The sequence below is a fragment of the Temnothorax longispinosus genome, chromosome 2 (assembly GCF_030848805.1).
Source record: "Temnothorax longispinosus isolate EJ_2023e chromosome 2, Tlon_JGU_v1, whole genome shotgun sequence".
Lineage (NCBI taxonomy): Eukaryota > Metazoa > Arthropoda > Insecta > Hymenoptera > Formicidae > Temnothorax > Temnothorax longispinosus.
In genome coordinates, this window is record NC_092359.1 from 24,568,075 (window position 1) to 24,594,505 (window position 26,431).

At 38.9% G+C, this 26,431-nt stretch overlaps 3 protein-coding genes across 12 annotated transcripts in view; 1 reads left to right on the forward strand and 2 right to left on the reverse strand.

Moving 5' to 3' along the window:
- Positions 1 to 28: 28 nt before the first annotated feature.
- Wfs1 (wolframin ER transmembrane glycoprotein wfs1) lies at positions 29 to 5,451 on the reverse strand. 2 transcript variants are annotated; one of them, XM_071771716.1, is made up of 6 exons: positions 5,166 to 5,451; positions 4,325 to 4,429; positions 4,010 to 4,226; positions 3,696 to 3,922; positions 2,405 to 3,606; positions 29 to 2,322 (listed from the first exon to the last, which is right to left on the reverse strand). In XM_071771716.1, exons 1-6 carry the CDS (start codon positions 5,221 to 5,223, stop codon positions 1,528 to 1,530), a joined length of 2,604 nt encoding a protein of 867 aa, XP_071627817.1. In that variant the 5' UTR covers positions 5,224 to 5,451; the 3' UTR covers positions 29 to 1,527. The 2 variants fall into 2 exon arrangements, with proteins under 2 accessions (XP_071627817.1, XP_071627818.1); XM_071771717.1 differs by having other exon boundaries at positions 4,325 to 4,452.
- A 77-nt stretch (positions 5,452 to 5,528) lies between these two features.
- The window catches only part of 5ptasei (inositol polyphosphate-5-phosphatase A), a 38,970-nt gene continuing 18,067 nt past the window's right edge, over positions 5,529 to 26,431 (forward strand). The window contains exons 1-2 of the mRNA XM_071771712.1: positions 5,529 to 5,671; positions 6,060 to 6,168. Coding sequence (XP_071627813.1) covers positions 6,163 to 6,168 — 6 coding nt within the window. The 5' untranslated portion in view covers positions 5,529 to 5,671; positions 6,060 to 6,162. The remainder of the gene's footprint in view (positions 5,672 to 6,059; positions 6,169 to 26,431) is intronic.
- Scgalpha (sarcoglycan alpha) lies at positions 6,191 to 25,155 on the reverse strand. 9 transcript variants are annotated; one of them, XM_071771744.1, is made up of 12 exons: positions 24,804 to 25,154; positions 23,390 to 23,715; positions 22,603 to 22,737; positions 21,081 to 21,220; positions 20,841 to 21,016; positions 20,394 to 20,495; positions 15,227 to 15,401; positions 14,457 to 14,704; positions 8,639 to 8,710; positions 7,984 to 8,127; positions 6,875 to 6,943; positions 6,191 to 6,779 (listed from the first exon to the last, which is right to left on the reverse strand). In XM_071771744.1, exons 3-12 carry the CDS (start codon positions 22,721 to 22,723, stop codon positions 6,755 to 6,757), a joined length of 1,272 nt encoding a protein of 423 aa, XP_071627845.1. In that variant the 5' UTR covers positions 22,724 to 22,737; positions 23,390 to 23,715; positions 24,804 to 25,154; the 3' UTR covers positions 6,191 to 6,754. The 9 variants fall into 9 exon arrangements, with proteins under 9 accessions (XP_071627845.1, XP_071627844.1, XP_071627841.1 ...); XM_071771743.1 differs by having other exon boundaries at positions 24,642 to 25,154; XM_071771740.1 differs by having other exon boundaries at positions 24,629 to 25,154.

Here is a 26,431-nt window from a genome sequence, read left to right on the forward strand (position 1 = left end):
TACACGATGATATCGGAATAAGACAATATTTTGAATTTTATGTATTTCTGAATATATATTATTCATGACAAAAATATACATTTGCACATCAGAATGCAAGAGTTCATGATGTTTTAACGCATTAGTTTATTTGTTTGCTTTGAAGGAGCAAATAGAGTACTTTTATTATCAACATTAAAATCATTCAAACGGAAAAACACCAAGGCACATCTATATCGTGTCTTCTCTCTTTGCTATACTGTGGTCTTGGTTCCTATTGTCGTTGTGTGATACAATGACGAAACTCTCCTTAATTCTATCGATAGATATGCTTATTAATAGTTTGTAGATCTAAACACTTAACATCGATGTACAGTGAATTGTTGTTTGTATTGTACATATATTTTCAGTGTTCTTTAAAAGCTGCATTTTTCAGGTAATTGAATGTTGAAATCTAGTGTATTCTAACAGAATAGTTTTACAGAAAATTTTAAATATTAGTTTTACAGAAAAAAAATTTTTTTTTAGATAACATTTCACTTAATAATAATAATAGCTTACTAAATAATCTAAGATTATTTACATTAGGTTGCATACTGCCTTGCCATTTAACTAATTAAAACTTTATCATGATACAATGTATACTATAAACCTAGTAAGACATCCAATTTTTACTACATATAATATTAAAACAAGATCAAAGAGATCATCTCTTATCATTCTCCAAAACGGAATACAAAAATATCAAGCATTTTTCTCTCTTTTTCCTTTTTACTGGCAGTAATGCTTAGGAAAATATATAAATCTTAAAATATATGTTACATATAATACTCTGAAACTGATTATGGCCCATATTCTCAACTCTCTTTTATCGCTAAAAGAGAATTGAAAATATGGGCCTATGACTTTTTCATGAAAGCCTAATGTAACTATTAATATATATATATATTGCCTGAGGCATTCGGTAACATCGAAATATTTGCACTATTCTCTACTTTCATATCACACACACATTTACATGTATGTCAGACACTGAAGAAACGCTGCTTTATATACATAACAGTTTCTTGATTTAATTTAGTTTAAACTGTATATAGAGTGCCATCACATATAACATGCTGTTTTGTACAGTACAGTATATTTGTAACATTGTAACGCGAAAAATGATAATTTATTAGAATAATAATCGATTATCGCGTTAAATTATTCGTCCACATAAAAATCTTTTAATAGGTTTTTCATTTTGAAATGTCTTTTAAGACATTATAAGATAAATATATTACGGTTTACACTGCAAATATAGATACCAAATTTGTTCAAAATTGTATTTTCTTAGTATAATTAACTATATACGAATTAAGAATTAATTTAGCGCTCTATTTCCAAATTTTATTTGTTCAGAATTTAGAAATTCTCATAATAGTTTAATTTTCCTTTAATATAAATCGTGTTAAACAAACTGTAACGATAGATATCGAAAAAAATTTCACTACATTAGATCTAAAAAGCTAGAGAGAGATCGAAAGAATTCAGTCATTTAGAATATCATCACTTGAACATCACAATCGGATTTAACAGAAAGTTCAATACAGTCTTTACGCTGAGACAAAGATCTCTGATAACAGAGCTTAAACTTATACGATATCTGTAACGTTTGTAAGACGTTTTCAAATCAAGAGAGTTGCACGCGAGACAGCCTACCTCTTCCAAATCGATGTGCGGTTCGGCGCCACCGAGAAGAGATTCTGTTTCTAAGCCATTATTCAAAAGCGCACCGGAAAACCAAATCTTGTCGCCCGGATATATATTCAGACTAAAATTGGTGAAAGAATGGTCCGCAATAAGACATATCTCCGTCGTACTTCCCCATATGCCGCTTTTCATCTTGACAAATATTTCAAACTCGTATTGATCCCACGCCGGAAAGTAACATTTATTCCTATTTTTTTGGATGCTCGTCATGTGCTTGCAGCTCTTTCTGCGAGTATCATCGCCCGAATTACAATTTTCTTCATACGGTTCCCCATACGTGCAACTAAGTATTGTTCTAATGTTGTCGGGAAACCTGTTTAATACAACTGCAATATTATTCTTTATTGATTTTACTCTAATATTTGTCACATAGCCTTCCCACGAGACGGGTATGCCTTCCAATTGAGCGCATTGCACCTGCACTTGCGCTTTCGATGACAATTCTTCCCACGCAGGTTGGTGACAGTAGTTCTGATACTGATCCCATGTTAAGGTAGAAGCAATATCGTACGATGCCTCGTCGGAATTCTGGTTGTATTCCATTATCATCGGCCACGATAAGAATGTCGCAGCGCCAATGCCGAAAACAATCTGGAGAAAATATTTATATTTTATATACAAGTTAGAAATATATGCCCGAGTTTAAGATGGAGAAATATGACGTTATACGTACTTGCATAAGCGTAATGATCCAATTAAATCTTGATGATCTGGTCCTTCTCAGATACCACGAAGTAAAAAACGGCATTCCTCCGAGTACAGTAGTAACTGATATCCTCATGGCCATATCATTTTCTGACAAATATTTGGCAATGGCTACGATCGGTAAAATGATGGAAGCAATACCGGCGATTGGAAGAAATAGGACCATACCAACTAGTGCGAGAGCGCCTCTGATCAAGCCGTACCATGTGGCACCTTGAGAACTGAAGATTGCTATTTGCCACCAACTCAGGGTAACGCAATGGGGTATCAGGATCCGATACGTGCCGCGCCAGCCGTCTCTCGCGGCCATTTTCGCGAAGACCGCCGGTATCAGGAGATAAAATACAGCGCGGAAGTTTAGACAAAACTCTATGCCGTTGCCAACAACATAAGACGCGAACGTTGGCACTCGGATGTCCAAGAATCTCCAGCTTTGAGCCACGACCATATCCGTCTCGTAAGGATACTTGGCGAGTACATGCACGCCAAAGCTGAAGAGGGCCAGAAAATCGGGAAATCGCGAAGAGTCTCTCCACATAAAGCTGCAGAGCGTGATGAGAGTGAGCGTGACTGCTATTATAGTGAATTCAGATTGCGGAGTCCATTGATGGGCTATCAGAGGATAGATCATCAAGTTCAGCAGCAACGCAAGAAAGAAATGCCCGTACGGTTTCAGGTTGTTGCGGCAGAATTGATACTCCGCTTCCTCGGGATTCAGATTTCCGCCCGAGTAGCTGAGAAATAGGCCCGACCACACGCGGAAGTTGTTGAACTCGCGTTTTCGTTGGAGCATTTGGAAGGTAGCCACCACCATGACTACGAACGAGAGGTAGTAAAGGGCCATCGGTATAAAAAGTATTAGGCTCTCCGTACCCAACAAGGAATACAGCAAGAGTAACAGGAGAATGTGTAGTTTTGACGTAAAAAGAATCCTTTTGATCGATGCGCCTCTATGGCCCAGGGTCTCGACCAACCAACTGTAGAAACGTTTCAGCGACGCGACCGGATGAATAAATGGTCTCTGCAGCAACGGTATCGTGTCCAGCGCCAGTTCGGAAGGATCTACCATGCAGAGAGCGTGCGATACTATCGGAAGCATACCGCGCGCGTAACTTGCAGCCGCGGATACCAGAGCAGCCTCCGTGATTTTCTTACCCTGGTCCGTCCAACCTGCGATTACATAACAAAACGCACGTAAATACAGACAAAGAAAGCAATAAAAAGAAGGTGGTATGAAAAAATCCGGTGATCTCGTTTACCGTGCACGTCGCTCGTTCGGTCTTCATCCTTTATAGATGGGGAATCGTCAGGAAGTCCATTTCTAAGGAAGCAATCGTTATCGTTGTCGCTCAGTCCTTTTTGCGACGAGTTGCTACAGGTACTGTTCGATTGAAAATAATCGGCATTACTGGTCGATGGAGACGACAAACTTCTCATACGTTTTTGTAGCTGCTCCGTAGTTATAAAGTCCTCGCCGTTTGATAAACTGATAAAGCAGTATATTTATATATATCCGGTATGTGGAGTACATTCATCTAATGTCTAGTTACTTGTTTTTTTTTTGTTCTTTTACCTCATAAACATCTCCCTTGCCGCTCTTCTGGCCAACTTCTCATCCTGCGTCATGTCTAGACAACTTTTTACGTCGTAATAGTTATGCTCCGTAATACCGCGACCAGTCGTCAAGCACTTTCTAAGAATATCAGTCGCTTCCAGATTTCCCTGCTCCGAGGCCTTTGTCAGCCAGTAAACGCCCAACTTTGCGTTCTCCTCTTTATCAACATCAAGCTCTTGAAATATACGATACAAATTACACACTACATGTAGCATAAGCAAGGATGGAACAACGTGGGGGAAACTTTGTTGCCAGGCGTATACTTCAACTTACCACATTGTTCCTCTAACAACTGCTTAGCCAAAATTACTTGAGATTCCGGACAGCCGTCTTCTGCCAATCGGGAACGTAACCGTCTAAGAGACCCTTTAGGTCCATCTATCAATAGGACTTAGAATTAGCTATTTAATCAGAAAAAAAAAGACTAATCAGAATTCATGTCTGTTATATCAACACATATATCATATATATATATACACATGAGACATACAAGCTGACAGTTTATAAATAGAGAGCTTCACGTATCGCTTTCATTGCGAGCGACACATAAATATAATGATATATTCTATTATTACGTACAATCTCTGTTATTATGAATTTATTATTATTACATATATCATTTCTATTTCTTGGTATAATATAAGCTGAAGTAATAAAGATTGATATAAATATATAAACATTATTATTCTATTATTCTTGTTCTAATTATTTTCAATCTAATTTATTCAAATTGTTCCAATTTCGTTAATGATAATTACATATCAATTGCCAATTAATAACTGTTTATTTTTGTTGTTGTTTTTTCCCAATACTGCAAGATTGTTAGAACAAGAGAATGATAATTTTCAACAAGAAGTCAATTAGCGATTCATTTAATTAAATTCGCGACGCGATGCGGGGATCTGTCGGAGATTATAATCTCCATCATTTCCCCGTTCGACGATTCACCCTCATCTGTTCGACAGACAGGTATTGGAACGCGTCGAATGTCGCGCCGTTTTCATCGCGAGCCACGTGCGCGCGCCTACGAAACGCGAGGTCGATAACGCCGTCGCCCGGGCGGTCCCCGGCGTACGCGCTCCTCCGTGAGTCGCGCGACCTCGGCGATGATTACCGTGTAGCGTCCACTGTTTTCTGCCGGATCTACCAGACAGCGGTACGATACCAGCCATGACTCACGGTCCGGGGCGGAGGGCGGAGGGCGCGGTTCGAGAGTCCGTCCGACTCGCGTGCGCGCGACGAGCCTTCTCTCCTCTTGCGCGCGTACGCCGTCTCGCCGTCTCGCGTGCCGCCGAATCACCGCCGCGGTCACGTAACGTAACGCGAAGATCACAATGCACGCACACCGCACACCACGCACGAACGTCGCGCGGCTCCGCCGAGCGCTCCTGTTGAATAGCGTGGCAGGCGTGGGTGCGCGGCGTGGCGCGGCGCGGCGCGCGGCGCATGCGCGTCCCTAGCCGGAGTAACCAGCATGAAGTCAGGCTAGGTTGGGTCAGGTTGAGTACGCAAACAAACGCCGGGCGCGAGACAGTGCCGCTCCGAAATTTGAATCTCTCGCGTTCCGCAGCTGCGGCTCTCCGTCTCCGCCTCGGAGAATCTCCGGCCGGAAGGCGAAAGGTTAGTTCGCGAGATTGAAAGATTTTTTCACGGTCTCTCATTCTTTTGTATTCTCTACAGGTCCCGCGGATTTTCATCTCGCCCTCACCCCAAGTAGCAGAGTGACGTCAAATGACGTATTAATTCCGTCTTAATGACGTCTCTAACGTCATTAAGACGTCTTTAGACGTTATCTTGCTACCTGGGAAATTCCTTTCCCGTCCCGCTAATCGTCTTGGCAACCGTTTTATTGCATTCGGTAGAAAATGTTACCAACTAATCGAGGTTTTTATGTATACGTGCGTCAAGACGATTCTAATGACCGCGAACGATAAATGACTTCTTAATTCAACGAGTGATATTTATCTTCCGAGTAAAGCATTAATTACTCGTTTCTCCTTTGTTACAGTCGACCGAAGGACGGAACGGAGAATTATTTTTTCATCGATCGAACTTGCATATTCTTAGGGAAATAATTAATTCCACTTTCGATTGCCTGTCCGTCAACATATATGAGAGTGAGTATTGAAGCAAACAATGTTTCTATTATAGGATTACACATTTATTTCCTTAATACAAACTTTTGCTACGATTATTGTTAAGTCAGATCTCCTATGTTACACAATTAATATTTATTTTATCGATGCGAGTATCCAGGTAGCAAGATGACGTTTTATTGACGTTAAAGACGTCATTAAGACGGAATTAACACGTCATTTGACGTCACTCCTGCTACCAGGTAATTGTGTACAATATTGCATGAAGGAACGCTCTTCTATTCGCAACGCGTCTATTCTACCTATTCTATTGGAAGATAGATTTCGAAAAAATTTTTCAAACGCAAATCGATTTCCCAGAGAGAATGTTTAAACGCCAACAAACCGCTGTTATATTGCTTGGAAAGCGTGACGCAATACATGTTTATGGCTACCGATAATAAGCGACGTGCGTATTTGATGTGATTCAACTTGCAAATTTGGAGCCGGTTTCGATGAATTTGCAACACTCGGCTCCGTTATACCTTCTTCGGAACGTCCAGCTGAATGCCACCCGCGAACTATATTTCACTTAGCAGAACCAGGTTTTCGCGGGTTGCTCGTGTAGTCAGAAATCAGCGCGTAGACCGGCGCTATGAACACGAAACAAAACGAATAATACGTAACACGTTGATTGGGATGTAAATATATTAGGGCGATCGTACGGAAAGAGCCGCAGAATACTTACAAGTTACTCGGTCCGACGTAGGGCGGCGGATTTGGACGAATGTATGGATTGCAGCGTTCACCGGAGACCCTAAAAGATAATAATAATATTAGAAATTTTAATATTTGTCACGTCAAAGCACCGCTTACACATATGTGATCACAGATATGTGTATACGATAATGTCCATTTCTACCAATGCAGATTAACTCTAATCACGGTTTAACTTACTTTTTATCTTGTTCTAATTTTAAGAATTAGAAAAAGATGAAAAGTAAGTTGAACCGAGATTAAAGTTATTCCGCATTAATGGAAATGGACACAAGAGGCATTATATGAGCGAACAAAGGCTCTGTTGTCTTCTCAAGGCCTTTAAACTCTTTAAATGTCTATCTTCATTCTTTAAATGTCTTTTAAGTTCTTTAATCTTCTTCCGAAACTTTGTTTTCGTTAAATATAATAATTTGGATTATTTAAGTAATCCAAAACGCGCTCTCCATTTAAACAGCGTATAGCGCCTTGAGATTGTGCTCTTACGCAATTAAATGTAGTTGTAAAAAGTGAAAAAAATTTATTCGACTTCGCACGAGTGCCTCTTTACGACTTCTACGTAATAGATTCGCAATGCGATTGCATTGAAGTGTATTTTACTGGAAATAATTATAGGCGCTATACAGTAGTGCGGTACGTGCGTTCGTTTTGATTAATGAATCCGCTCGCGAGTTACGAGTATACGGCGCGCGTTCTCTTCCTAAGAAACGATGTCGCGCTGGTACGCCAGACGTAGCCACGTAACAAAGAGATAATCTGTTGGGATTTTTTTAACATCTTATCTGAAGCAGGATCTTTCGAAAAAGAAGTTCCGGTGTGGGAAAAAATGACTGAAATATTCGTCGAATGTTCACGCTTGTAAATTTCTAGAAATAGAAACCGGTAGAGTATGCATTTAGATTTCGTTGTAAAAGACGCACGGCAATGCGTGGCCCCCTGTATTTAATCTCTTTCGATGGAAAATTCTCGACAATTCGCGTCTAACAAACAAAATTATCTATCTGCTACATAGATTTTTTCGTATTGAAGGCGTTAAGACTTAAGTTTAAATCGTGTTTGTTACGCCGGGCAAATTTCTACCTTGGACTTCGCGATAGAGAATCGTTCGGGCTCGGTGGCTGAGCTGAAAGGGATTTCAGAGTACCTCTCTCCGGCATAGCGTATTGCACCATTTGTATTCCGTTGTTTCCGACTCCTTCCCCCGGCGTAGGTTCCCGCTTCTCGCTGCAAAAACAGGAATATCTCGCTCCGTTAAAGCAGCTATTTAAATTTAGCGGAACATTAATTATCTCCTCGCGGCCCGGATTTCTCGTCCGATGCAACAAAGATGAAGTTTAAGAGCGTGAATAAAATTAAAATCCGGCTTCGAGCCCACGCTAGCCGTTATTTTGTCGTCACAGTTATCATATGACGAACGTGAGTTCATTAATCATCATTTGTGCAAAGTTTTTAAGAAGCGTTCATCAATTCTAGCGTAGTTATGCTTAAATAAATGTGAAGTATTACGTAACATGCAGATAAATAGAGAAGCTCAGGAAAATGTGAAATTAATCGAAAACAATTTTTATCTGAATTAATTGAAATTACATTCAGCTGATAATGCTTTTAATTCGCGACATACTACGACTTACGCGAAATTAGTAACATTTTAGTAACGTCGCGTCTCACTTTGAAAAAATTAGTATTTATTAAAAAATTCAGACTCTATTTATGTGTAGGGACGGAATGAACATACCTGACGGGTTGTTCTCGCAAAAGGAAAATATTAAAGAGTTCATCGAAATATTCATCTGACTCTGGATCCGACCTAGGAAAATAAAACATAAATATCTACTGTTTTTCATCGCGGGAGTATCTTTAAATAGCGATTGATCAATTAATATCGTTAGTGTAAACTTTGTCCGGTCGGTTTAACATTAACACGTTTGCGTCAATCATAAATTATATTATCATAATAATATCCATAAATTAAACTATGTATTCTAAAAACAAAAATTGATTCTTATAATAAGACTCTTGGCATGTTATTTTTCCCGCAACGGCTGGTATTTTAATTACCATTTACGTCAGAACACAATAGTCGCGAGCCTCGCAGCCACGCACATACGTAAGGCATAGTAAAAAGCGAAGAAACCGAAACATTCACGGAACTTTGTCAGACATATCTATTATGAACAACGTCTGCTATTCATTTGTTATTAACGTTATTAATGTTAAATTAATTAGATTTCTTTCAACCGTGTGTAAACGGGTAATCGACTGTTGCGAATATTCCAATCATTCTTACAATTGACAATAAAAATATAGTAATGAAATATTATTCCTTCTCCACGATATTATTTTTTGCCCGAAACATTTTCTATTAGAATCTCTGCCAACTCTTACGGATTGTTAATATAAAGCAAAATTTTCATATAATAGATATTTCAAATAACTGTTAAAACAAATTAATTTTCCTCATAACATTTAATCAAATTCTAATTAACGTTCGTATATTTATCGTAGAATGGGAAGAAAGTCGAGAGAGTCCTGAATCGAAGAGTTCGAACTGGTAAAACCCGTTTATCGTATAATTTCGGCGAAAACCCGACTTCTTCCGTTGTGCGACAGGCTTCTACGACGGGTTCCGCTCGAATCGTATTCCGACGAATAGATCCTCCGAATAGCTCCTCTCTCTCTCTCTCTCTCTCTCTCTCTCTCTCCATTCGCATAACCGCCAGAACTTTTTAATGAGTCATATCGCGCGAATGACGCGCGAGTCCTGTTCCTGTTTGCGCAGCGCTCACATTTTATCAACCGCGCGATTACCTTGATCGCGGCACGGTTTGTCGTCGGGGTCCCCCTCATCGTGGAACGCGAGCGATTCGACAAAAATGCGAAACGCGGAAATGCATACGGCGAATGTGCGTATCGATCGTGACTTGAAATGGATCCTTATATTACCGACACTCTCCCGGTGCCACGCGAAATGCACGCGGCTGCGTCAGCGTTGCGTCAATCGTCACGTGTGGCACGACGTAATTGACTTGTTATCGCGACGCGCCGATGAAAATTGTCGCGCCCCATGCACGATGTACTCCCAAGACACGCACGCACCCGAGTGCGTGCGAGTGCGGTGCTTTGGGCAGGGCCTCTCTTTGCGAACTCGCTGCGATTCATTGTATGCATCGTACCGTTACTATGCAACATACTAACAGCCGGCGACCTGATTAAAAGCCGTTAACGAAGTTCCGCCACATTCCGCCTAATCGCACGTCGCGATACGCTTCTAATTATGGACGCGTATCGAGTCGGCCGTAATATTTAATCTTACTGAGGAAGAAACGCGCCTCCCGCTGATCGGAATCACGAAACGGTTATCGCAAAACGACTATTGAAATTCGTAAAAATTACATTGAAACGTGAAATTAATACCTACATCTGCACTTTGCAATAAATCATAAACCTAAAATATTTTACGTAAATTATCACATTACGATTGATAATGTTTACGTTCGCCAAACGCGTTTCATAATTGTTACGTGCCGGATGTTCGGTAATGGACTTATTACACTTGGCGAACAGAAGCAATTATAGATTCATGTTTATTTTCCTCGCGATCGTAACTCGCATACTGATGTGAGCTGTTTATAAATTACCTCAATGGTTTTATTGCTCTCCGTCGCAAAAAATATTGACGTTATACGATTAGATTAGATGCGATTTCGTGTATCGTTTGAATACGCATTATCATTGGAAGGTTCAAGAGGTTTCGCTAAATATTTACGATAAATACTTTGACGTAAACCGCCTAACTATAATAGATTAGCCGGTATTATCAAAAGTAACGAGTCACATGCTGTGTACTAAAGTGAAAGTGTTTTGTAACGTAACAGATAAATCAACAAAGAGACGTACACTTACAAGGGAGATATGTAACGTTAAATTAGATCAATCTCTTTAAGTTGTAAACCATGGCAAAATGGAAAAAACTGATTCGATACTTATACTTAATATAACTTTCCTAACTGCAGTCGAGTTGAACGATACACTTTTCCCAGCAATTTCGCATACACCTTATACGCAGATATAAAAATACGGATATCTTTAGTTAGAGCACGTTTTCATAAGTGCATAGAAAAGCTTATAGATTTTATGGCAGCACTTATGCGGTAACTTTGTAAAGTGGCTTTTGTAGCCATTGTAAGCATCATTTCCGGGCACTTCACGCCTTTTACAGCGGTACAGTGAAGCCGGGCCACGCCGCTTTTGTGGCCAGCAATTGAAGCGTTCAACCGAGGCAGCGTTATGTCATTTTGCGAACTTGTAGGTATTATTAGAAATTCCCGCCCTATTCCACGTCTTTTATCGAACGGGGTATAGTATATAAAATAAAGTAACATATGAAAAATATTAAATATGCTGAAAAACGTATCGATTTTTTAGATTCTTTATATATCTCTTTCGGACAGCATTCTCACCCTTGAGGTAATTTGTTAAATAATCAGTTTTTATATCTTCTCGTCGGGTATTTATTCCTTTCCACAAATGAACGCGTTTCTCCAGATAAACTTTTAACAATTTATATTATTAAAAGAATTTTATCATTTGTCTTTTAATCAAAAAATGTATTATTGGTGTATTATTAAAGGTTTATTATTATCTGCATTATTAAATTCGTAGTGTCAAATTACACTCAATTTTAATTTTTAACCATTTCTATAAGTCGCCACTACTCCTACTCAATATATCATCAATTTTACTAAAACAATGTTAATTTAACTAAATCAATGGAGTTAAAATAATACTGTTTTGTTAAAATAATAATTTTCGACACACGTGGTAGTCAAAAATAACAAAATGTTATTTAACTCAAGGTACAGGTTTAAATTTCATCCCTTAACGGTGTAAAACTGTACGTTTAATAAAACAAAAAATAGAATTCTTTTTTCTCTTTTACATCTTATACATAAATTCACGAAATGACGTGGCGTCGTTTAAGCAGTGACACACCGATCGTTGCTCGACGCATCGCATCGCATCGCGATCGCGGACGAACGAGAGAGCTGCGATAGTGGGAAATTTTAGTAGACGCGCGACCAGACGCCAATTCAAGAATACAAAACTCAACCGGTGTTTACATCGATCGGAATGTAAAATTAGCGCTCGTTTTGCGTGATCGGCCGTTCGGCGATCGGAAAACAACATCGATCGGTGCAGATACATTAATCTATTTCCGCGTGAACGAGCTAGCCGCCGTCGCCGATAAGCGATTCTATTGCGTCACTCCGATCTCGATCACGTCACACACCATCTGACTATTGATCGTAAAGCGCCGATCACTCGCGGTCACTTACCCGTTCGTTATGTATGCGCGCACGCACGCACGCACGCACGCACGCACGCACGTATGTATGCCATACGCCAATGGCAAATGTGTATACACACGGCAAAAGATACCAAATCATATGTGCTAAAATGGTAATAGTGTGCACGTGTATGACGCGAATGTCTAGTGAAAGAGAGGGAAAGATCAGGTGATTTCTTATTGTCATCGTTGATGACTAGGCATAATTATTTTTAAAAAATATATGTCGATATTTTTCCCTACATATTATTAGTGCGGTACCGGTTTTATTAAATGGTGTCGTTGAAAATATTGAAAATTAATTAAATATGAAACTCATCATATCGATCAATCAGTCCCTTTCTTTTCTTTCCATTATTATTTTTTATTATTCTTTATTATTCGGTCTTTATTCTTATTATTATACTTGCGTTTTCTTTTCTGTTTTCTTTTCTTGTTTTATCTTTCTCCTTATCGGTTTCTGTGGTAGATAGCGACACGGAGCATTACCGATGTTATTGACAGCTAATTAATTAAGCATTGCCAATAACAGAACCCATCAGAAACAGTCACGCGCTCTCGGGATCGGGAATACTTATTAGAAATTATCGGCAGCATATAATAGATAATTGTTTCAATAGTTCACGGCAAAATTGGAGCGATTAATGATGATGGTTGGAAAATGGTCATCCGTACGTAAACTTTCGCAAAAACCTTGTATTAAAAATTATAAATAATAGGTATGTTAAACCGTTATGCATTTATTTGCAATTATCTGTGCTATCAGTTTATCGTTAATTCAATCCTAAAATAGGTTTGACGTTCGACGAGCTAAAATAGTCTTTTTTTTTTTCGTTTTACCAACTAAATACGTATGCGTGCAAAATAAACGTGACGCACATAGAGTCCATAATAAGATCATAATTGGATCGGTTACGTCACACGTACAAGAATCTCAATTCTATGTCTATACTATGCCTGCAATTGGTTGTTTGTGTCGCGTATGTAAATTACATTATCCCGATGACTGTAATTGCAATACTTTTTACCGCGTGCCTCTCGAAAGATAGTGCCCGCCTCGTTGCGATTCATCGCAAATTAACCGTCCCTGAACGTCCGTTTTTATTGCCTTGAGCTGCAAGGAAAGGAAACTGGAACGTGATAATGTACGGCAAAATATACAGCTCTTAATCTTACAAAAATGTTGGAAAAACTACATAAGTATAAACTTCGTCTATCTTTGTCTAATTCGAAATCGATTTTTCCACGGCGAAAAATTGATCGCGCGTCATTCTTCTAAATCTTTTAGCCTGCAACATTAAATGTTCTGATACTTGGACATCTTCTGGTAATTCGACATTGTCTTCTTCCTGATTAAAATGTTCTTGCTCAACAAGAACTAGCTTTGAGTCTGTTAGTCAGATATTCTTTGATAATAGTCGGCCACTTTGTATATGAAACTGTGTTTTCGATAATATCCCCCACTCTTCATGTGTTATAATTATTAGTACAATTACATATGCCATAAATTGGATAAATGCTTCCGTTCGTGTTCGAAGCCAACCTTTTTTGTACTCGCGTAAATTTCTTGCTACTGTTCTGGTCTTTCGTGAATGTCACTTTATGACACGTGTGTTTCTGGACGGCCTTATCCTTTTGCTAATGCGACATATTTCATTTTGTTTCACCACATTTACATGTTAACGGCAAAAGAGCTACGATACATCATCTTTTTTGTACAATATTATAATTGAAATTTAGCAATACATCATTTCAGACTATTCTTTTTTGTTTATTTTAATACATTATGCAGCGTGTATGTTATTCTTTTTTTAAATGTATTACCATTTATAGACTTATTTGCTGATATTTTGTGCCATTTTTGCATTCATTAACATATTATTTTACGTCTGCTGATCCTCAAAATAACAAACATTTACTCATTTTATATGACTAGCCTAGAGAAAAGACTCCGACTTGCGTATTTTCATCCCACTCTCAGCCACAGCATAGAATCTCTTATGCAATTTTTTATGCGCGCCGTCAATACGTAAAAAAAGTTTGATGTCAATTAAAGATTTAAAAAAATTGATATAAAACAGAAGCGTCTTAATTACAATGTAAGAGAAATATGCAGATAAAATTGCTAAAATCAGTTTTTCTGGAATGCAAATAATCATCGTTTTGAAACAAGTTTGACTGGTTTTTCCTCCAACCGTGCGCTTACATTTTCTCGTGATGTAGACAGAAAGCGGTGCTAAGTAAGGCGCCCAGCACGAGGAGCAGTGCGACCGGTACGAAAATCGTGGTGGCGATCTCCTTGAAGTAGCTTCTCGTGGGTATGCTAGCCTTCGTCGAACGGGCCCACCGCCACTCCGTGTGCTCGGAGATGCCCGACGACGGTAGACCCACGACGTTCGCGCTGGGGCCCCTCCGGGCGCTCTCGTGCTGCAGACTCTGTTGATCTTCCTCCAGCTGCGAAAATTATACCTTTACCGAGCAACTAACGAGGAGAGTGTCGTATAATGAGGTGTCACAAGGAGATAACGAGTATGATTTGCGCGATTGGCATTTCACGTAAAATTGCGTAAATTGTGGATATCGCTTGATCGAGATGAGACTGCGGAAATAACTGCATTCCGCAAATTAAGGACGAACCTGATGATTGACAATATCCAAGAAATATGCGATGACGACACGATCGAGTGAAATGTACAATGACGTGTCTAGAGATCTGCGTGATCCACGAAAAGATAATTAACATATTAGAGATTTGACGTGATAATGTAATTCGCATGCAATTGTGTTTGCATAATTTTGTGAAAGACGAATAACGTGAGTAAACGTTATATAAATAGCAAACGTTATATAAATAGACAGTCAATTTTCACCAAAGACATATGAAAGAGACTCTTCTCGGGCATTTAACATTAATCACGGTAAGTGAGGTTTCGCGCGTGTATGTGCAGCAACGTAGTTTAATCAACCGCAACTTACTAATCTGAAGGAACACCAGTCCAATCCGAACTCAGCCTCTCGGAAGAGTATTTCTACACTGGTCCTCTTGAAGTCTCTGGGGCACGACGGCATTTTCCATAGCGGCTTCACTTCCTCCTGCAACTCGTTCAATTCCTGCGAGAACGGCACTGTACTACCCAGTCTCACGACGACTCTGAAACAAAACGATATTTCTTCTTGACAATGAGAAATGCATCAGAGAGATGCATAATTTTCAACGAGATGTAAAATGCATCGACGCGAGCGCGAGTCAAGGAAGGATTCACCTGAGCCAAAGAGTCATCGCTCGCGACATTACGAAGAAACCTATATACTCGACTGTCGAACGATCATATCGCGATATTCACGGTATATTTGCGTCATTCCCGTCAAGGATTCCTTTAAGTAGCGCGCGTGGGACTTTTGCCCGTACATACGAGCGTGCATTGACAATAAACGCAGTAAACGATTGTCCATTACCTCGTAAATTGTTGACACTACCGATGTGGGTCAATGCCGTTGTTGCATCCGGAAGACTATTATTAAACCGCCTCTTCTTTTCGCCAGCGCGAACGTATTACTTCAAAAGCGACCTATCCCAATATCGCGCTACGTACTTTAATTCTTTGAAATATAACCATTTTCCGTCAATCGTACTCTTTAACCTGTCACATTTTTTTATCATTATTGCGCGTTACCTGAACGAACTCGAAATTGTAATTTCGTTGGATATATTCTACTGATTTAAATCATCTGTTTGCCACGGAATTATGTAATTATTACTTCACGATATTGAGCTTCCTTGCGTGCGAATGACAGCCTACAGATCACACAGCTCGCGCGTTTAAATTCGACGTCTTTCACAAATTATACTAGCTCCATCGATCAAATAATAGCTTTCGAGACTAATCATTATGACACTCTGCGAGTAATACGTGCGATACAGCGATATTAACTCAGCATGAGCAACCTATACAAGAAATCTATAAAAGAAACGCAAGATTAATTTCTACTTGTCCATGCAACTTCTTCTCTGTTCAAAAAAATTGTAATTTTTTTCATATTTGCAAACTAAAGAGAAACATACCACAGTTCAGGTAAAAATTTAAATTATACCTTTTTTAATTTAAAAATTTTGTCCTCAAATAATTCAGACTTCGTTTGTCACGAAAATATATTACGCTGTTCTCGCGTATTCGATCATTTACGCTGATAATTTAAAGTTGATTAGACAAAACCCAATGCCCGTATAGTGTCCAATGTCGAGGCAATCAAACTCCGACAATCTCGCGATCGCGAACTCTCGGCTTTCACTGATACGCAACGATACGGTTGCACTGATACATATCTAAGGTCGAAGTGGCTCCTTAGGCGCGGCCTTATCACCCGTGGAAACAGGCCTCCGCCAGTCAGTAAGTTAAATGCTCCGAGAGCGTGATGACAATGTCGGATTTACGTTGGGAATAAATTGCCGCTGCTTGGTGTTATCGTACTTCAACGCGCGACGCGCAATAAGCCTGAAAGTGACAATCAGACGCTACGCAGTACACGCGATTGATCAGCACGTAATCGATTTATCTTAGTCGGGAGAGAGATTAATCGCGCCGCTCTCTCGTCCCGCGATCGTGGACGCGATTTCGAGCTTTCGCTCCGTTGTGCGGTTACGAAGTTATGATACGGCTCTCTTAGTTCTCAGTGTCGGATAACGCACCTTCTGAGAAATCTCGAGCGCGAGAGACGTGTGACAGAGAGACGAAGGGCTGAACAAGGTGAAGGATCTCGGCCAATAAAACGTTCTCGTTCGTTTTATTCCTTCTGCCTGTCTAACTGGACACGTATCGCGAAATCGAGTGTGTTTTGCAGTGTCTTTGCGGTACCGATCGTTACGTAGTCGATTTATCTCGCCGTCGTGTGAGATTAATCGTTGCCGCTCGTCTCATTGTAGACGTAACAATTTCAAACTTTCGCTTGATCGCACATTTAAGGCGATGCACGTGTCCAATGACGTGATTTCGGTGTCGATCGAAAATAATTTAAGTGCGGTGACTGTACAATGGTGTGATTCACGTATATTAACATGAGAGATATACGTGGGTGTTACGTCGAGACGTGAAAGGTAACTCCTCGATTGTCCGAATTTGTCGAACGCGCGGCGGTATCATATATGATAATAATGATCATAGGAGCGACCCGGCAATTCCGTGACTACTATCGTTGCGGTTTCGTCGCATTTTTTCCGACAATAGGATCGTAACGGTAACAAACGTGATACGCTAGCAGGTGAAACGAGAGTACACTCGCGCTGCAGATCCGAGCCCGCTGCGAGAAGTTTTAGCGGCGCGCGAACAAAAGTTTTCCATCCGGACACGATTGTGTCCGTCATTCCGCAAAAAAGAAACCACGCGTCACAAAAAAAATTAATAGAAAAAGAGAAATTTTCGAAATTTTTTATTCTAAAATTTCTTATTTCACGTCACTTATGAGTAAAACACCAGATAATCTTACAATTAGTCACGTTACGCATATCTTTTACAAGTCATATACCTACATTGTTTTACTAATTTAAAAATATTATATTTAATTTATATATTTGCGTGGAAGTCTTTCAAAGAAAGGTCATCTAATTTTAGAATAACTGATTTATTGGTAAAAAAGAAGTTGACTCACGTCGTTTAATAACGAACGACTCGATTTCATTTAAATCACACGCAATGAATCAGATGTGATGAATCAGAAAATCATCGAGAGCAAAAAAACAAACATTACCTCGAAAGATTAAAACCGTGAAACACGTTTATTCAATATTATTAATAAGTGATTTGCTCTTTATAAGAAAAACCATTGTGTTTCCAATCTCGCTGCCGGAAAGCACGTCGGTAGCTTAAATGTGACTTTGAGCTGCTTTGTAATGAATCGATATCTCGTTGCGAAACTGTTACTCCTTACTTTTGCCTCGACGTATTTGTCCAAACATAAATCTACATCGGGAATAATGTGATGTCTCTCTTTCTCTCTTTCTCACCCCGATATCCCGCGTCACGTCCTGCGCCACGTCGATGCAACAACGTTGGGGTTTCGTAACATTTGAATTTCAACGTTTCTTTTGACGTGACACGCCTCATGTCGCGTGTAAATACGTTGTTTTTATGTCACATATATTGTTGCACCGGAAGGAAGCCGGCCCACGCCGCGCGCCGCTCCGCGCTTCAATAACAGCAATACCGCGCATGACTCCGTCTCATCATTCTGCATGCGAGATCGTTTTTCACGACAATTCCACGAGAATAAGCGTAAATGTAGGTAAAATATAAATCCCGAAATTCTCCAATACTGACATTTCGTAATTAACTTTTGGCGATCCAAATTATCTTTCAAATCAGTGAAAATGAAATATCCTCGATTTGATTTAATTTAATCGACAGGTCTAATATCATTAAAGAATTTTTATTAATTGGACGAATTTATGAGGATTCCAAAAATATTTATTTGTTAATTATAATCATACACTGATTCAAATATATATATACTTGGGGAAAACCATTATCGCAAAGGATTATGTGAAGTCCACTTGGACATAGAACTTGCAAATGGTTAAATCATCAATGCCATGAACAAGTGCACTTAAAGTATTATATTAGCTGGTTCGAGCCCCCTTCTCCGTTGCAAATTATATCTGCTGCAATCGTCCGCTCGCAATATCCTTCGATTTTTCTCGCTTATCATCGCTCTCACGTGAATCTCTTTGTCGTTAAAAATAACAATCATTGTTTGTATCGATAATATGCGGTGTAATCGTCGATTATAGGAAACCCACATCGTTTCAGAACGCAAGTGTTTTCCTACAAGAAGCCTGATGGACATGAAAGTGGAAGATAAATCATCGTTATCGTCCGTTTACGTGGCCGCAGGAGTATCGCGTAGATTACTGCGATAAATTATGATTGTTGATCCGTGGAATCAGAATCTTGGGGGAGTCACAGAGCGCGGGAACTATGCGCCGTATAACGATTATAAACACGATTATAAATGGAAAGTCCAATCGGCTTGATCCCACGTGTAACTGGACGCTTATTCGAGAAAATGCGTGAATAATTATGCCGTCATTCAATCGCGGATTCTATGGGAAATAATCGCGCGAAAAAGCGATATCTGTCGATCGACGAACTACGTCACGGTAAAAATCCGCAAAAGGAGGAGCGTTTAATCGCGATGATGTAAGCAATAAAAGTCATTAATTGTGATTCAAGACGCTTCGTACAATACTCTTCGTCACTATAGGTGATTTAAACTTGGTGAAAATTTTTATTAATACGCATCATAAGCGCCAAGGCGACTCGTCGCGATGACAACGCAAATCCCGATCGTTACTCGCTCCATATCATTCGCTTCAGTTCGATGACAGATGAGTCTGTCATCTGTCGAATCGTCGCATTTGGAATATTTTTTATAATAATATGCTTGATATAATATGTTAAGAATAAAACGTTATAATGTGTGCGAGGAATAAAACAGGCACGACTGCAACATAGATCGCTATCTCTTAACGACTGCCATTTCTCAAAGTTGTCGGCCATATACATAATTAGATTATCCAGCCTCCGATAAGAGAGCGTTACCTATGTTTTTCCCGTCGGGCGCATAAACGATAGCGCATGTAGGAAGTAGCAATATACAATTATAAAAACAACCGTCGTGAATCCACGTCACGGAGCTGTTTGCGGTTGATCGGATGATTAGTACGTCAGCGATATCAGAGAAGCTGCTTCTCGTCGTGATGGCAACATTATTCCAATTTTCATTACCACGTTAATGCGTTTCTATGAAATTTTGTCATCAACTTTATCAACTTCTAGTTTTTTATTTATGCCATTCGCGTAATTGACTAACGCTGGAATCGAGAAAGAATCCGTTTAAAGACATCATTATTTACGTTATTCTCTAATACCAAATAATATGAAAAATAATTTATATTGTTTTTTTAATGATATATTTGCCACATCTTGTGTAACTGTTTGTGAATATTATTCACCTGTATAGTTGATGATTGATGAAACGTTTGTAGAAAGTCATAGTTGGAAGCTTTGCTATCCTAAGTCTCGCAGCGAATTTTACCCTCTTGGATTTAAGGGCTAAATTGAGTTGGATAGAGGATAATTTAGAAACTCACCCTTCGCCTTCGCTGGGTTTCAGGGGTAAACGAGCTCCGAGCTCAATCGCAGACGCCAAAAAAGTCACGTACAGATCCGTAGCGCCTTTCCATAACTTTTTTCTGCAATTAAAATTAAATGCGTTTGTTATCGGCACAATTTATTTATTTGAGTATCATTAATTGGAGATATAGCCTCTCGAAAAAAATAAAACTGATCGATTTCACTTTTTGTTCTAATTTCTTAATTTCAGAGTACATGATTTGTTTATCAAGTTTTTCTATTTTTTCATTTTACATATAAAGTTAACTAGTTTGATTTCTGAGAAGTTTATACATGTGTTATATCGAAAAAGTCCCCTGTTTACGCTTTGCATAAGGAAGGAAGCGACAAATGACGTACGTTATCGGTATCAAGGACGTTGAAACTACGGAATTGAAGATTATAAGAAATTTACGCGAACCGACCTGAATATATCGAGGAGCTTTTGGGTGCGATTACGATCGAACATGTCTTCCACGTTTAGATTGTCGATTTTCAGGTGCACCTCGTACTTGGTCAGATTCTCTCTCTCGATCACGTTCATGTCGAGCACTTTGTAACGGGTTTCGTAGGTGTGTTTGTTCAACCCCACGATTTCCAGCTGAAATTATCTCAGTTAAGCATTGTCAACTGCAAACTGATGACATAGCGTGATTGTGTATCACCTGAAAATACTTTTGATCTATAGGCGCGACGCCGTATAAAAAACCGTGATGATCCTTCTTGCTGTAGGTGTAATGTATCCATGATGGGAGATCGGGGGCGTTCAGCAAAGAAGGTTGATACGAAAACTGATCTGAGTGTCCTGAAATAAAACGACACAGTATATAAGTATCCGAGATGTTTGCGACATAAAATGACAGAACAATTATTTATAAAAAATATAGAAAAAAAAATATATAAGAAATGTATATAAAATATATCTGTAATAGAAAAATAGAAAATAGAAAAATAAACAACTTAAAATAAATATTTTAATAAAACTTTTTTAAAAAATTGCAAAAGAGAAAAGTGTGTGAAAAATTAGGAATAAAAATGTCGCATAGTAATAAATGTGCAAAAAACAAGGTTAAAACGGCAGACAAAAATAAAATTAATGGGACAACGGTTCTTAATGCTGGTACAAAAAACAAAGAAAAAAGATGATAATAAAGTAAAAAAATATATATTTCTCTGTGAATAAAACTGCTTAAATGTCCGAAACATATATAAACATGTGATCTAAATTCTATATGATTTTTAAGATCCTTTCACTTCTCTCGAAATAATCGATCGACTTAAGTTTGAATAAGAAATACGAATACGAAATAAATTTTTTTTTCAAGCGCACATACGGCAGGCGGCCTCATCTAATTTGAGAAATATAATTTTGTATATGAGACAGGCGATAACTTTAACAACTCCTTTCGTGTATCGTTAAAATTGTCCGAAGGCGTTGAATTAGAAAGTACCGCGGTATGCGACAATATTGATCATAAGGTCAGCGCAAACGTTTACGACGACGACGGTCCAACAAGTAATTGATATTCGCGGCGTGTTACGAATGACGTACGAAGACATAGTTTAATTTCGTATTGTGAAATGGGTTAACGGGTATCCACGTGGGATAATAATAGCTGTCTGATATTGTTCCTTATTTTAGATAAGTTTTCCAAAACAATATTTACTGACTTTAAATGATAAGAAGAAACTGTAAAGCTAAATACCTGTTGTAACCTCACAAAAATTTTATTCTACACATATTTTTTATAAAAATAATAATCTTTGTTGTATAAATTTAATATATAGGAATTTAGAAAATATATCTCCGTTTTCCTCGTTATTTATATAAAAAAAAATATAATTTGAAGATTGGACGTAAAATAGAGTACAATAAACGCCGCATAATAAATAATAGTATTTTCATAGACCAATTCGAGGGCTTTCAATCGTTTTAATTATTTCGTATTTTATCTCTCTAATTTGATTTAATTTTGATAATAATATACATAAGCTGAGAACAACGGTATACATAATATAATTCTGTATCTTTCTTTTGTTCCTTGTTTCTTTCTTTCATAATTTTTTTGTTTTAAGATGCAAAAAATTTATTGATATATTGAGTTTACTGATATCCATCGATTACGATACTGGATAAAGTATTTCTGTTAAGAAAAAATTAGAATAGGTTAAATATATTTCTCTTACCATCTGTATTCCAATCGAAAGTCTCGGGTCTGATGGGAATGACGAAGACCTCTGTCATTAGAATTCTCTCGGCGGTGACGAAGGCCACCAACGTCGACAGTAATATTATGTTCGAGTGCATGGTCGTGTTCCGTGCTGGAAAGTGTCAACGAGCGATGCCGACAATGAAAAAGTCGATTGATGATGACATCAAGACACGATCACGTAGACGATAAGAGCCCATAGCGTTTTCGACTCAGACGATCAAAATCGCTCCGGGAGCGAATAAATCTGATTCTCACAAGTCAAAATATTGTATCAATGACTATTGAATCTGTACTCCCTTCTGTGTTTACATAAAATAATATAGATAAAGTTTCAAAGAGTCTAAAAGCTCCCAACAAGATTCGATATAATTTAGAAAAATGTAATACAATGTTGTAAGATAATATTATATAGATGAAAATATTCCTTAAAAATAGAGAATAAAGAATAATAATAATAATAATAATAATTTTGATTGTTATATATTTATATATCAAAGCAATTCTTTACTGAAAGACATATATCTGCTTGTTGTTTAACGATTTGCTGTCTTTGATAAGTTTTTGTTAAAATTTGAATTTTTATTTAATCCTGAATTAAAATAAAGAGATATATAGATCAGAAAATATTCATCGCACGTTCGTTACACGTTCAAAAACATTTTCATGAAATAGGATTTCTTCAAAATCACGTTTACTCGAAAACGCTATCGACGTTCTTAGAAACGGTGCACAGAACGCACACGCACGCGATTTTTACTTACGGTGAAACGGTGCGCGATTAATGCGTCTTTGTTGATTGAGATTTTCAGCGGAACTCGTATACGATATCCGCTCGTCAGGATCAACACCGTATATGCGTTGCGTGACTCATGTATAGTATCTTTGTAAAAACCGCGATGTTAGCCTCCGGTTTTACCATTATGCCCAGCGGCACGTAGAACAATGCGCGTTGAGAAAAACACACGTTGTTCCCGACGATCGGAACACTCCCCTCTGCACCGATTGTTCCCAATAGTTTTTCCAGGGATACAACATTAGTATTAGTCAGGCGTGACTTTTGTTCTCCCCCATGCAAGCTCCAGTTTTCCTGCAATGAATTGCGACAGCAATTCTTGATTGGGCCCAGATACCTCTCTTTTCTTTGTAGCAGTTAGTCTCTTAGCTCATTATGCGTCACAATGCCACATTTTAATTCGAAAATTTTATCTAGAGAAAAATGCTAGGATCGTGTATGATTTTTCAAAAGCTAGATTTGTTCTCGAAATAATAAGATATATAGAAATAAATTTGGAAGGTTGAGATTTTTTTGTGCGTAAAATAAGATAGACCTCTGGTGTTTATTTAAATAGTTTTTATTTTGATAAAAATCTGAATTTTTTATTTATACAAAATTATTAAGCAAACTTTTATTCTAATCTGGATTTAAATGATGACGCACATTTTACTAGCCTTAAAACATATTTCGAAACTTTGTTTTGACTTATTTTCCTTAATGCTCTCGGGTTTTCGAATATGATTATTAAAGCTCGTAGGGTGGTTTATTTTAATCTTAGGTTCATCGGTCTTTGCACATTATACTGCAGAGGGATGTGAAAAAGAGCACTATACGATATTTTAAATGCAAAACAGTTAAGAGCATTGCAAGATACGCCACTTTCTCGAAATTTTATCTTCTTCTGTAACAATTAATGCATAATGACATTAATGACCCAGCCTAAGCATTCACGAAATCGAATCCACGTATCTCCGTGAAATCGGGGAGATACAGATACCGCGTGGACGGCAGCTCCGCGAGTGATAAATTCAAGAAAGTACCCCAAACGAACGCGGCTCGATATTTTTGGCGTGCCGCCTCAATTTCCCAGCGGGGTCACGGGAAAATCGAGCGACGCGGTATCGATTGTTACGCAAGGTGGTCCGCGGATATTTAACCTCGGTCGGTCGTGCGAAGGGATTCGCCCATGACGAATCTGGTCTCGGCGAAGGGCGCCACTACTTACGCGCAACACGCACCGTGACGGACGTGACGCACACGATCCTCTCGCGATTCACGTTCGCGGTGTCCGAAAATCCACCGACACGACGTCGCCGCGACGTCACCTCGTCGACGATTCCCGTCGCGCGTGCGTCGCCGTCGTACTACGCACGTACGCACGCATATACGCACGAACGTACCTTAGACACACGTGTCGAGGCTTACGTGCCCACGGAAGCCGGACCCCGTCCGCTGCAACGTGCGTCGGTGGTGGACGACACCGCCACGCCGATCGGGTCAATGCGATGCGAGGCGAGACGAAAACCCGGCGACGGTCAAAGCCCGCAGTCCGCACGCGATAAACACACGCCCCTCGCTCGCGCGTAAAGTCTCGGCGCGGCGTGTCGGCGTTGAAATCGTTGAAATATCGCGTGCGAAACGTGCGGTAGGCCGACGACGACGCACGACGCGACAAACGGGATATTACGGCTGAGAGAAAGAAAAAAAGATCCGTGAGGATCGAGACGAGACGGAGCACGGGCGCCCGCGCGGCTCCTCGTTCACATGCGCGGTTGGAACATCGCTTCCGAACTGCACACATACCGCCTCCAGGACCGTACACTTGATCTCCTGAAATTTCTGGAACCTGTCTTTTAAGATATAGTCCTAATAAATATTCTAGAGATGAGAGGACAAAATCCGGTGAATATTCATCGGATATATATACTTTAATGTCGGAAATATTGAATTTAAATTAAACGTTTCTTCCGTCGAGTCTGACTGACTAATATTCTGCTCACCACAAACGCGCATTTTATAGGACATTATTTAAAAGAACATCATGTTTCGGAGATTTTTTTAGGACAGAGAATCCGGAAAATAAAAAAGCGTAGTGATGAAATATACTTAATAGGGTATGTCGTAGCCTCTATTTCTTTTTCTCTTTTGCTCAAGAACGTTTAAAGAGTTTTTGTTAGCAGTCGTGGACACTTTCGCGACATTAAGAGTCGTTTAAAAAGAAGAAGATAAGTTGCAGGCTTGCATCAGACTCCGTTTCTTAATACAATGATATTTTTATACGCTTCTCAGAAACAATCACTGCAACGGTGTTGTTTGCTCCTATTTTTAATCGTTATCTCCGAACTATAATAAACCTCAATTTAACGACTCTGCCGACTGGTTATTTATTTCTTTTCGCATATTAAGAATCGCGAGTAATTTATCTTGCAGTAACATTCTGCACGCGCAGATGATATAATGACGTTCGTTGATACAACCAATCAAGTTCCCAACAAACGTAATCGCTTTCATTGACGCAACCATTATTATCGCCTTTCACACATTACGATGACACACTTTTACTGAAACTTCCGTCCCGCTGATTATCACGACGCCCTACTGATGGCAGATAAGTTTTTATAGCTGGTCGAAAAACGTGATGCCGGCAGCCGGCTAACCGCCAATGGAGGATCCAATTGAACGAAAATTGTCAACTGACATAAAGCTAATACATCTCTTTTCGTAAATTTACACCTCGCATCTTTCTCAGAAAAGGCATAATTTGGGTTTTCTAAGATCGTCATAGCTCATAAAAGATTCAAGACCACTGTGCAATCGAGCATTCAGGAGTTTTTATTTTCTCGGATTTTTATATAATAAAATTGATGATTTACATACAAAATTTAATATTGTCTTTGAAAGAAATATGTTAATTTAGATCGAGAGCGAGTGTATAAGAAATATGTAAATTTATGCTTGAATAAATGAGCATAAATTTTGCCTTTTGAGAGCACTATTCAGATATGTAAATAATTTTTTTAATTTGTAC

Excerpts from the sequence above, each read along its gene's own strand:
- Wfs1 (XM_071771716.1), bottom strand. The coding sequence starts at position 5,223 with ATGGCTGGTATCGTACCGCTGTCTGGTAGATCCGGCAGAAAACAGTGG. Across the intron at positions 3,923-4,009 it reads GCAAGGGAGATGTTTATGAG|TTTATCAAACGGCGAGGACT; the intron begins GTAAAAGAACAA and ends CTGCTTTATCAG. Across the intron at positions 2,323-2,404 it reads GGATCATTACGCTTATGCAA|ATTGTTTTCGGCATTGGCGC; the intron begins GTACGTATAACG and ends TATTTTCTCCAG.
- Scgalpha (XM_071771746.1), bottom strand. The coding sequence starts at position 22,723 with ATGCACTCGAACATAATATTACTGTCGACGTTGGTGGCCTTCGTCACC. Across the intron at positions 21,017-21,080 it reads TAGATCAAAAGTATTTTCAG|CTGGAAATCGTGGGGTTGAA; the intron begins GTGATACACAAT and ends AGATAATTTCAG. Across the intron at positions 8,128-8,638 it reads TTGCGAGAACAACCCGTCAG|CGAGAAGCGGGAACCTACGC; the intron begins GTATGTTCATTC and ends CTGTTTTTGCAG.